The 11,523-nt window shown below is 55.4% G+C and overlaps 1 protein-coding gene across 1 annotated transcript in view; it reads left to right on the top strand.

Annotated features, from left to right (window-relative positions):
* Positions 1–76: 76 nt before the first annotated feature.
* GBA2 (glucosylceramidase beta 2) overlaps positions 77–11,523 on the top strand; it is a 16,262-nt gene continuing 4,815 nt past the window's right edge. The window contains exons 1-15 of the mRNA XM_015615279.2: positions 77–281; positions 4,095–4,186; positions 4,390–4,505; positions 4,609–4,827; positions 5,375–5,614; positions 5,965–6,067; positions 7,333–7,486; positions 7,751–7,876; positions 7,979–8,163; positions 8,505–8,609; positions 9,246–9,353; positions 9,837–9,988; positions 10,123–10,229; positions 10,366–10,508; positions 10,837–10,943. Of these exons, the coding sequence (XP_015470765.1) occupies positions 103–281; positions 4,095–4,186; positions 4,390–4,505; positions 4,609–4,827; positions 5,375–5,614; positions 5,965–6,067; positions 7,333–7,486; positions 7,751–7,876; positions 7,979–8,163; positions 8,505–8,609; positions 9,246–9,353; positions 9,837–9,988; positions 10,123–10,229; positions 10,366–10,508; positions 10,837–10,943 (2,136 nt within the window). The 5' untranslated portion in view covers positions 77–102. The remainder of the gene's footprint in view (positions 282–4,094; positions 4,187–4,389; positions 4,506–4,608; positions 4,828–5,374; positions 5,615–5,964; positions 6,068–7,332; positions 7,487–7,750; positions 7,877–7,978; positions 8,164–8,504; positions 8,610–9,245; positions 9,354–9,836; positions 9,989–10,122; positions 10,230–10,365; positions 10,509–10,836; positions 10,944–11,523) is intronic.

An 11,523-nucleotide genomic window follows, 5' to 3' on the forward strand; every position in this document is an offset into this window, starting at 1 on the left:
GCCGGCGGCGGGGCGGGTCCGTGTTTCCGCCGTGCCCCGGGGGCGCGGGCGGGGCGGGGCGGGGCGGTGAAGAAGAGGGCGCGCACGGGGCGGGGGGCGGTGATGGCGGCGGCGGAGGAGCCGCTGATGCGGCGCTACGAGGGGGCAGCGAAGGGCCGCGGCGTGGCGGCGGACGGCTGGCGCGTCTGCCTTGCACACAGCTTCGAGGAGCTGCGGCAGCCCTACGGCGCCGGGGACGTGCCGCTCCGCGATGTCCTGCGGCACATTGGCCTCGGCTTGCGGTACGGCGGGGGATGGAGGGGGCCGGGGACACACCGGGACGAGGGAGGGCGTCCCGCGGGGGACACAGCGTTGCGCTGGAGCCGCTCGGTGCCGCGGGGGCCTCGCCCCGGGGAGGCACCGGCGTTGTCCCGGTGTAGGGACGGCAAAGCCCGGCGGATCACGGAAGGCCCCGGGCTAGCGGGAGCCGCCCTCCTGCCGCCCGGAGCCGCCGGCACCCTCCAGCCTTCCTGGCGCCGGCACTGGGAGCAATTGGTGCTAAAGGGACAGCACCCGGCGCTCGGGCCCCTCAGAACGGCGGGAGCTGGGAGGGCTGGGGGCATCGCTTGGGGATGGGGACCCCCGTCTCCCACCCTCAGGCCTCATCGCTGCCTCATCCTCCTCATCCTCCCCGTCCCCAGAGCTGGCAGCTGGAGGTTAAACTGGGGCCGGCTGGGAGGGGTTTGGAACGCTGTGTGCTGTGGCAGGTTTGGGAACGGGGTACCTCTCCCGGCTTTTGTGCGTTGGGGTGAGCTGGAATTAAAGACGGAGAGCACGCGTAGAAAGCGAGAGTGTTATTTTAACCTTTAAGCTGGAGTCGCGAGTGCTGGCAGTGTTTTGTGCAGCCGTCAGGCTGAACGCTGGGACCAGTACTGCTTATTTCCTTGTGCTGGATTTATGTCTCCTGCCTCCATTTTCTGCTGGTGGAGGCTGCTGCTTGCCAAGCTGGTTCCTGCAAAGCTGGATGAAAGGGCAGACTCTGGATTGCTTCAGGGTGCTGCATGCTGGTCTGACCTGAGACACCCCAGTGTGAGCCTGGGCATCAAGGAAGGGAGAGTGTGGGTCATGTGCTGGAGATGAATAAAGGCTGCTGGAAAAGCCACCGTGGCAGGTTGGGATGAGCTGAGCATGTGGGAAAGCGTGAAGTTCTGGTGGGGTGAGCAGGGAGGAGAAGCCATCCTGGCCTTGTTCTCACTGAAGTCTGGAAATGCCTTGTATCAGTCCTAGGAAAAGGTCTCTGAAAGCAAGAAGCTTGAAGCCAAACTATTGCCTCTTCTCCTGTTGAAGTTTAGGAGGTCATTTAGTTGTTATCTCAAAATATTTTTGCAATGGCAAGAGCTTCCTTGCAAGGAGATTCCAGCCTCAAGAGCAGAGGAGACAAAGTGCTACAGTGATGAGAAGTACTTGTGTGGGTTTGATTTAAAACCCAAGGTCAGTATTGTTGGCTGAAAGGGCAGCCCATTCAAGGATGCGAGGATGCATGCTCCAGGCATTGGTGGACACCTCAGCATCTGCCTGGCTGGGGCAGCCAGCTCATGGAAACCTGGGTGGTAATGCTGCAAGAGGAACCTGGAGCTCAGTTCTGTGCCATGATGCAGGGATCTGTGAAGCCCTGCAGATTGGCCTGCCCTTTCCTGAATCACCCATGTGGCCCTTGAGTGGCCCCTGTGCTAGGGATGTTTTCAAAACTTGGCATGGCTTGGTGCATCAAGTACAAAGTCACCTGGTGCAGGTGCCTGTAGCCAGTGAGAGGGCCTTGGGGTCACTGCACATCATCAGCTCAGGAGGTCCAGGACTGGCAGAGAAGCCACCACATCCTGGGCTGATGTTGTTACGTTGAATTAAACATGATGATGAGTGCCCTCTTCTGTAGCGCCAGCCCTAGATGCAGGTGGCATGGCTGGGGGTGTTGACAGTCCTGGAGCAGGATTTTTTGTTAATAAGAGCTCCTGGGGTAACTGTGGATGACATGCACGTCTGGAAAGAAAGGGTTGCACAGAGGACTCAGCTGGGGCTGGCAAGGCAGGAAAACAGGTGCAGGTAGGTTTCTGCAGAGGTGGCTCATGTGTCCTGAGGGGGGTCACGGCATGAATCCAGATCAGCTGGGTAATGTTCAGGCAAGTTTTAATTCTACTGCCAGTTTGAAGGGGAAGAAATGCTCTCCAGCCCTTGCAGGGCTTTTGGGTCTACAGAACACAAGGTCTTTCTCCTGGTTATTTTTCAATCCTGACAAAGCTGTTAATAGCCAGCAGTTGGCCATTGACCACTGGACTTCTCTTCTTGGCTTGCATGATTTTGGGAGAAGGTGTCAGGAGAAAAGTTTGCTATTGAGATGGTAAAATTACTTTGGCAGTGGCAGTAAATCACAAACTTTTTCTACTGGGTTCTCCTGTAAAAACTGCTTCCTATAAAAATCAATCTCCTGCCTCCTTTCCAAGGAGTTGGGATGCCCCACTAGGCTGTGCTGCAGCCACTCGCCTGGGCACCTTATTTCCTGTTGCCAGAAGCCTGCTGGGGAAGCTGGATTGGTTCCCTGACACTGGGTTGAAAAGGAGTAGTAATCATTTCCTTGAGAGAGGTAAACACTGCCAAAACCTCGCCTTGGCAGGGTAAGGCTGGGGCTGTCCCGGCTGGAGAAGAGCAGTTGCAGCAGAGATAGCTGGAAGATAGTGGCAGGCCCTGGTTCAGGGCAGTCATGCAGGACAGGCTGGTTCTCATCATGCCCTGAACCTCTGTGAGCAAAGCATCTGTAGACAGTCAAACGTAAAGCTGTGTCTGTAGGAGTGGAGAGCAGGCTGCAGTTGGATCCTGTGAGAATGCAACCCAGAAAATCTCACCCTGAGAGGGATTTGGGGATCTTAGATATTGGTGAATAAAGGTGAATGATCAGTGAACAGCCAAAAAAGCGTATGTGGGTTGTTTCTGTTTGGGAAGCAGTCATGTTGTCATGGAAGAGCTTCTCCCCCTTGCTCCTGGGTATACATGTCCTGGGGGATTATTGCTCATTGCCCATCACCTGTGCTCTGCATCATGTGAAACCAGGGGCAGGACAGGCTGCGTGCTCCTGGTTGGAATGGTTTTCTGCTTGGCAGTATGGCATAGGTGTCTGCAGGTAGCTCAGGGACATTGCCCACTTTGGGGGCTCTTGGGCCCCCACTGCCCATCTGGCATTCCAGGGCTATGGAGCTGCCAGCTGGGTCTTGCCTGACTGTTTGCTGGGCAAGGTTCAGCAGAGTCTGGTCTGGTAGCTGATTTCCGTGTGCTAATTGTCTCTGTACAGAAGGCTTAACTTGGGGCAGTTTATTAGCCAAAGCCCATACTTTACAAGCCAGTACTTTACTGACTTGGAGCTTAGCCCTGCGCCTCTTGCCTGGAGTGCTGCTGGCACACCCAGCTGCAGGTGTGCCCCTGTTTGGATGTGTTGATTCCCAGACCTTTGGGTGAGAAATTATCTGATGGGCAGTGCTGGTCTGTACAGCTGGTGTGTGGGCAGAGTCCAGTCCCCAGGATCCTGCCAGCTGCAGACAGCAATCATCACCACTTCCAGGGCAAGGTTGTCCTGTGCCCTCTGCCCCTGATGATGTGGCACAAGGGTGTGGTAGTGTATGGAAATGGGGACGTGGCAGTAGAAGAGCAAGGCTCGTGTCCCTAGAGCAGTGTGTGTCTCCTCTGGGCTTGGACCTCTGCTTGCAGGCCTTCCTTAGCAGGACACTGCATACCAGGCATGGAGGTAGTACTGGTCCTTGTGTGCATTCCCACTTCTCCATGAACATCTGGGAAAGCCTCCTGTGCTACATGAGCTGGGAGTCCTGCTCTTGAGTTGCCTTTGCAGTCAGTCCTGAGCTGCCTGAACTCTGCCTGTTTGTGCTTGCTGATCAGTTCCAGATGGGTGATAGAGCCATATCAACCCTTGTGCCATGGGCACAGGGACACAGGCTCCTGCTGTACATCTCTATGTGGAGGGAAAGCTCAACCTGTGCTCATCATGCCTGGTGACTCTGAAGGGATGGTATTGCTTGCTCCTGACTTCTTCAATGCTTTTCTTTCCCTTGCAGATACTTCAGGTGGTGGTTCAAGAAGACCCGCATAGAGAAGAAATCTGCCTTCATTGACCTCTTGTGTGCTGTTCCTCTGCAGCAGATCTATGGTCAGCTTCTACTTTGGGCACTTGGGTGGGCAGGGATTCACATGGTGCCATCAAGGTGCTAGATGGAACAAGCGAGTCAAGGAGCTTGTGTGATATAGGTGATGCCAAGTGGCTTTCTCCTGCAGAGATGCATGACGAGAGTTCTTGAGCCAGGTGCCACCAGAGGGAAGAATGGGGGTGCTAACTATTGGTGTCTTTGCCAGGGTGTCCGCTGGGTGGGATCGGAGGAGGCACCATCACCCGTGGCTGGCGGGGAGAGTTCTGCCGCTGGCAGCTGAACCCTGGCCTTTACCACTACGAAACGGTCATTGCCAACCAGGTAGGGTCATTGAGGGGAGTGAGTGTGACTGCAGCAGGCTGGGCAGGTGGGACATCTGCCACAGGGCCCATCTCCTCCCCTACACGTGCTCTCTCCTCCACAGTTCACGGTGTGCCTGCGGTGCAAGGGGCAGACGATTTACCAGCAGGTCTTGTCCGTGGAGAGACCCAGCAGGCTGCAGGGCTGGAACTGGGGCTACTGTGGCCGCTACGCCTTTTACCATGCGCTGTACCCCCGTGCCTGGCTGGTGTACGAGCTGCCGGGGCAGAAGGTGGTGCTGACTTGCCGGCAGCTCTCTCCCGTCATCCCCCATGACTATCAGGTAAGGCGGGGCCGGTTTTCCCAACATTTCCCGGTGTCTGCGCTCAGCCGTGCTCCCAGGCGGGGGAAGCCGCGCAGCCGTGCGTGCGGGAGCTCGGCATTGCAGCAAGGGACGGCTCGGCGCTGCCACACTGCCCGTGCTGGCTGCCAGCCCCAGGCGAGGGTGGCAGCTGTGCTGCTGACACGTCTGACCTTCCTCTTACCCCGGTGCAGCACGTGAGCCTGTATCAACCTGCCGAGCAGATGAGTGATGAGGCACCCGCCTGAGCCCTAAACGCCGCTTTCCGCCTCTCTGCTGCCCGCCGTGGTGTTTGCCAGCCCAGGGCTTCTCTTTTGAATTTTATCTTGCCGAAGGGCCTCCCAAATTCCTGTGCTCCTGCTGCTGCTGCTCCTCAGCTTGGCAGCAGGCGCCCAGACGGAGTTATTATTGCCAGTGCTCTTGCTGCCGCTGCACGGCGTGTGGCGTCCCCAGCAGCGGGGGAAATGATGCCGGGGCAGCTGCCTGGGGAGCAGCAGCCCTGTAGGACAGCATTGTGTGTCTCTGCCAGGACTCCAGCTTGCCAGTGGGAGTGTTCATCTGGGAGGTGGAGAACGAGAGGGATGAGGACGTGGAAGTGTCCATCATGTTCAGCCTGCAGAACGGCACGGGAGCGGAGGAGGACGGGAGCGGTGGGCACTGGAACGAGCCCTTCACCTTCCAGAAGGATGGCGAGCGGGTGGCTGGAGTCCTGCTGCACCACTGCCCAGCTGTGAACTCCTTCACTCTGGCCATTTCTGCCCGGGAGAAGGTAAAGGGCTGGCCCTGCCGCTGGGGCTCCTGCTGGGGAGGATGTGCAGCCCTTCTGGATGTGGGGGAGCTGCCTGCAGGCATCTGGCAAAGGATGGGTGTACAAGGGCTTGGGGTTGACAGCGGTTCTCAGCACTTGCCTGATGCCAGGAGTGGGGACATGACTCCCCTGAGAGCAGCCTCTTTGGGGGTGGTGTCAGGAGAGCAGCTGAGGCAACAAGTTTGGAGTTGGAGTTGCTGGGCAGCACATGGGAAGTGAGTTTGATCTCCGGGTGGTGCTGTCGGGGAGTAGAGAGCGTTAATCTTGTCCTCCGAAGCAGCAGTCCCTGATGATGCTCTTCCCTTCCTCAGGCTGGCACGGGAGTCACCCATGTCACAGCATTCAATCCCATGGGATTGGGCAGAGAGGTGTGGCAGGACCTCCTGCAGGATGGCAGGCTGGATTCTCCCACCGGTGAGTCCCTCCATTCTCTGTGGGATGGGAGGAGGGGGAGCAGGGGAAATGGGTGGCCGTGCTGGTTCTGGGCACCCAAGTCAGGGCAGAGTTCTTTCCTGCAGCCTGCTTGGCTGATAAGAATTTCTCCAGGATGCTGTGGCTTGTTCCCAAATTTAGGCAGTATCCAAACTTTCCATTGCTTGTCCTTGTTGTGGTTTCCCCAAAAGTTGTTCATTCCACTTTGGGACTGTTCTTGGGTATTGGTTACACGTGCCCAAGTCTGTGTGTGGTTGCCCACTAAATTGAGATTTCTGCTATGGAGCCAGCATGCTGCCCAGACACCTTTCCTCAGTTCCTGTTTCCAGATAAATGAGCTGTGTCCTGTCAGATTTGTTCTTGCCAGCATTTAAAAGTGATTGGGTTTTAGTGCTGCCATTACTTGCTGTCCTCTTCCTACTAACAGTTCTCTGAACATCTCTGGTATTCCTTTGATAATTCTGCATCCATGCTTAGGTGTCTGGTCACTCCCTTAGGAGGATGTCATTTGAAGCAGGGTGTCATTTCCAGCCTTTCCCACTCACCTCCTATTGCCATATTAGGTGATCATTTCCCTAATGTCTGTCAGTTTTTAAGCAAGGATGATGCTGACAAACTAATGATGCTGGGTCTTTGCACAATTTCTTGAGGCCTAAATTATGTAAATGAAGTGTCTACTATGTAATTTTTTCCAGAAAAATAAGCTTCCTGCCTAGATGTACTCAGAGCTCTCCAGGCTATTGGGATGTGGTTTTCTCTCAGGCATGCCAGGCATTATTATAGTCAGGATCTGTGCTTATGTTGCTCTAATGAGTTTACCTTGTATACATGTCAGAACCAGCATATAATTATCCAGCCACCTCAGGGCTTTTCTTAAATACCAGCATGGCACAAGCACCCTGCAAAAAGCTGGAAACAATGACTGTCCCTAGAAAGTCACAGTGTCTCTGAGTGCTGGGCAGATACAGAGTCATGGGATACTCTGTAGCTTCCATTCATGCCTGGTGACTTTTCCTGCCTGATTTGTTCCTGTTCTTGGATGACTGAATCCTTTTAACCACTCCTCCTGTGGAAGGTATTTTTTTCCTGCGGCAATGTCATTCCTTAAAGCCTTGGGCTGTACCTTCCAGGTTGTACAGGGGCTTTGGTATGCCCACTGTCATCTCCCTCAAGGGGTGTGTGAACTTCAGTTACCATCCCTTTGGTCTTTTTTGGTTGCTTAAGAATATCTTAATTTTTCCTGTCAGGTAAAAGCAGGCCAACAGAGAAGGGGGAGGTGACAGCAGCAGCAGTATGTGCCAGCTGCCAGGTGCCTGCCCATGGGCACAAGACGCTGGAGTTTGCCCTGGCTTGGGACATGCCCTGTGTTCACTTTGGCTCCAAGGAGAAGCTGCACCTCAGGTAGGTGGGTTGTCTCCAGTGGTGTTTGCCTCATGCCCATAAAGCCCTCTTTTCCCTCTTTCCTGACTTGTGTACCAAGTGGGGACCTTTTGCCTCCTCGTGGCTGTGGCCCTGCCAGCTCAAGGAGAGGACCCCGAGACTACCCCCTGCTTCCCAGTAGCAGCTGAGTTCTGCTGTTCACTGTAGTCCAGTGTCCCTCTGTGGTGTCCGTGTGGGTTTCCCAGGTGGAGCCCATGGGGTGCTGACCAAACCCTCACTTGGCAGGCGGTACACCCGGTTTTTTGGCAGCAAAGGCGATGCTGCACCTGCCCTGTCCCATTACGCCCTGACACACTACAAGGAGTGGGAGAGGAAGATTGAAGCGTGGCAGAATCCCATCCTGGAGAACAGGTAGGACAGATGAGAGCACCTTCCCAGTGCCCTCCTGGGGTTGGCTGCCGCAGGAGCATCACCAGCTCGGTCTCTGAGGGTGAGCTTCCCTCTTTCCCGCAGCCAGCTGCCTTCCTGGTACAAGTCAGCCCTCTTCAATGAGCTCTACTTCATGACGGATGGCGGCACCATCTGGATGGAGGTGCCCCCTGACTGCTGTGCCGAGGACCTGCAGGGGCCGGCAGGGGCGGGACTGTCCCACCTCCTCCCTGTCCTGCGGGAATACGGAAGGTTTGCTTATTTGGAAGGTAACTCACAAGGAAGTGAGGGATTCTCCCAACTCAACCCCTCCCATTACTGTGGCCATCCGTTTTTCACCTGCCATGGGGATGTTTTTCACTCTCCAGTGTGTAGAGAGCAGTGCTATTGCCAGGAAAACCCCTTTTTTAGTCGTCCCAAAGGATTTGGCATGAAGTGTTCCCCAGATCCCTGGTGTCCTGTGTAGAGAATGAAAGTGTCTTTGAATGGGAGCCCCTGCCCGTGGTGGGAAATATTCCCCTGTCCTGGGCCATGTGGAGGGAGGACCTTTCCCCCTTTTCCCCTTGCCATGGCAGTCTCCTTTCCCTCACCATCTGCCCCGTCCCGCCAGGCCAGGAGTACCGCATGTACAACACCTACGATGTCCATTTCTACGCCTCCTTCGCTCTCATCATGCTGTGGCCCAAGCTGCAGATCAGCCTGCAGTATGACATTGGTGAGTGTCCCCAGAGGCCCTGCCTTGGTGCCTGCTCAGGGCTTCACCTCGGGAAGAGGGGGAGGGTTTGGGACAGGGGCTGCTGTAGGGATGTGTGCCACGGAGCCAGCATCCCCCTGCAGCCGCTCTGCTGTGCCCAGGGCATGCAGGCCTGGAATGCTGCTGCCTCAGCATCTCTGTGCCCAGCACTGGGGGTGCCCTCTTGCCATGCTGGGGGTTCACAGCTGGCTCTGCCTGCCCTGGGGGAGCCCCTGGTCTTCCCAGCTCTGTCCTTGCCCCTTGCAGAGCAGTCACACAGAGCTGTTTGCAGACTCACACTTCTCTGGATGGTTTTGGTGGCTGCTTGGTGATGGCCTGAGTAGGGGTGTGGAGCACAGTGCTTTGCTGTGCTCTGATAGGGCTGAGCCTGCTGGGCTCCCTTCCCAGCCCTTCCTTAATGGGGTGGTGACAGTTGCATGTCCCCTGCTGAGCAGGGGGTGGAGAGCAGCCTGTCCACTTGCAGAGGGCTGTGATCTTGGAGCTCCAGAGGGCAGCCTGGCGTGCTGGTGTTGGTGGCCCTGCCTGGGCTTTTATGCTTGGACTTTTCTGCAGCAGTTTCTGCTGCCTTTCTTACATATCCTGCTTTCTTCTCTGCAGCTGTCACTGTGGTGAATGAGGATGTCCAGCCACGACAGTACCTGATGTGTGGTCAGACAGCCCAGGTGAAGATGAAGAATGTGGTGCCACATGACATTGGAGACCCAGGTGAGGGGTCTCTTGGGGTTGTGGGGGAGCAGAGGGGATGCCAAGCTGTGGAAAATGGGTATGGGATATGAAATAAACTGTTTATTCTTGTCAAACATTGGAACTGTCTGCCTGAAAAGTTGTGGTGCCATCATCCCTGGTGTATTTAAAAGAAGTGTAGATGTGGCACTTAAGGATGTGGTTCAGTGGTGGACTTAGCAGTGCCTAGAGGTCTTTTCCAGCTTAAATGATTCTTTGGTTCTGTATTTTCTGGGAATGGAAAGCTGGATGGTATGGGGTGGTGATGAAGACCGTGCTGCATGGAACTTTTACAAGGGAGACGGAGGGAAGTAGCAGGAAGGCCGTTCTCACTAGAGATGGCACAGGGTACAACATATTATTTCAGTGCTGTTTGATCACAGCACCCTTGGGTCCTTGCTCCTGTGTAGGAGGAGGGATGTTTGTTGCTCGCTGCCCTGCTGCATCTGGTCTGTCCTGGTTTAGGTGATGAGCCATGGCAGCGTGTCAATGCCTACCTGATGCACGACACTGCTGACTGGAAGGACCTCAACCTGAAGTTTGTGCTGCAGGTGTACCGTGACTACTACCTGACACATGACTCCCTGTACCTGCAGGACATGTGGCCAGTGTGCCAGGTACTGGGAGATCAGACCCCGGAGCATCTTCCCTCTGGAGCCAAGCAGCTTCCTGAGAGGATGGATGCTCCTGAGCAGTGTGAGGAGCTTCCAGGATGTGAGGACTGCGTGACCATCTCCTGCCTCTCCCACAGGCTGTGATGGAGTCAGAGCTGAAGTTTGACACGGATAATGATGGGCTCATTGAAAATGGTGGCTTTGCTGACCAGACATACGACGCCTGGGTGGTGCATGGAGCCAGGTGAGAAAGAGAGGCAGGTGGGAGATGGGGGCTGTGGGGTAGGACATAGCTCAGAGCTGGGCCTTTGTGTCCCATTTGCCACGGAGCCCTTGAGGTGTCCCACATTCCTGATACTTCTCTTGTTTGGCTCCGGCAGTGCCTACTGTGGTGGACTGTGGCTGGCTGCTGTCTGCATGATGTGCAAGATGGCAGAAGTGCTCGGGGATACTGAGATCCAGCAGAAATACCTGGGCATCCTGAAAAAGGGCAAGGAGGCGTTTGAGAGGATGCTCTGGAATGGTGGGTGCTCAGCAGTGAGGAACCACACTCAGCTGGCCATGTGTCCCTTGGGAGGGAGTGGCTCTTCCTTGGATCATGGAGCCTTGTGGGGAATGGGGGAAGGAAGGGGCAATACTGTCCCTGCAGACAGGGAGAAAGGAAGGGAGGTACTGCCCCTTTAAATGGAGGGGAAGGAGCAGGTGTCTAGGAGAGAACAGGTATGAGAAAGGAAGAGGAGTCTTGTGGAAAAAGCAGCTGTGCTCCTGACACACAGGGAGGTGGGTAGGGACAGCTCACCCGAGCCAGTATCCTAATCTATTGATTTTAAACTGTTTTCTGCCTTTCGCAGGAAAATACTACAACTACGATAGCAGTGGAAGTGACACATCCAGCAGCATCATGTCAGACCAGTGTGCTGGTCAGTGGTTTCTTGGAGTTTGTGGTCTGGACCATGAGGTAAGAGAAGGGGCTGCCTGGTGTGCTTGGGGTGAGATGGGACCTGTGGCAGGAGGGAAGCAGCAGCAGGGCTGGCACCTGTTGGAGGTTACACTTTAGGGCTAGTGTGGGGGGGTGCCTGCCTGTTTTCTCACTCTGCACACCCTAGGGGAGGATATTGGATGGATACAGTGGAATCCATCTTAAACCAAAACCCTCTCACAGAGAGGCCCTGCAGCAGGGATGTGTAACTGCAGTTAGCTTTGGCCCCAGTGGGGTTTGCTGTGGGCAAAGTGCTATTTGTTTAAAAACAGCAGAAAAATGTGTTTGAAACTTTCCGCAATATTCGCTGCCCTAAAAACTCCAAAATTGATATCGAAGGGAACTATGGTTTATTCCAAGTCCTGAGGGCTGTGTCTCTTCAGTTGGAAGAGGAGAATTGGCTGCAGACTCCTCATGTCTGGTGGGGTGGTCAGAGCAGCTGCTGGTGCTGCAAGCCCTTAAAGAGAGAGGGACAGTGGTTTATTTATACCCCGTGGCCATTTGTCACAGCAAAGCTTTCTGCTGGACATGGGCAGGCAAAGGCCTCGGCTGAGTGAAG

Source organism: Parus major, chromosome Z (genome assembly GCF_001522545.3).
Source record: "Parus major isolate Abel chromosome Z, Parus_major1.1, whole genome shotgun sequence".
NCBI lineage: Eukaryota > Metazoa > Chordata > Aves > Passeriformes > Paridae > Parus > Parus major.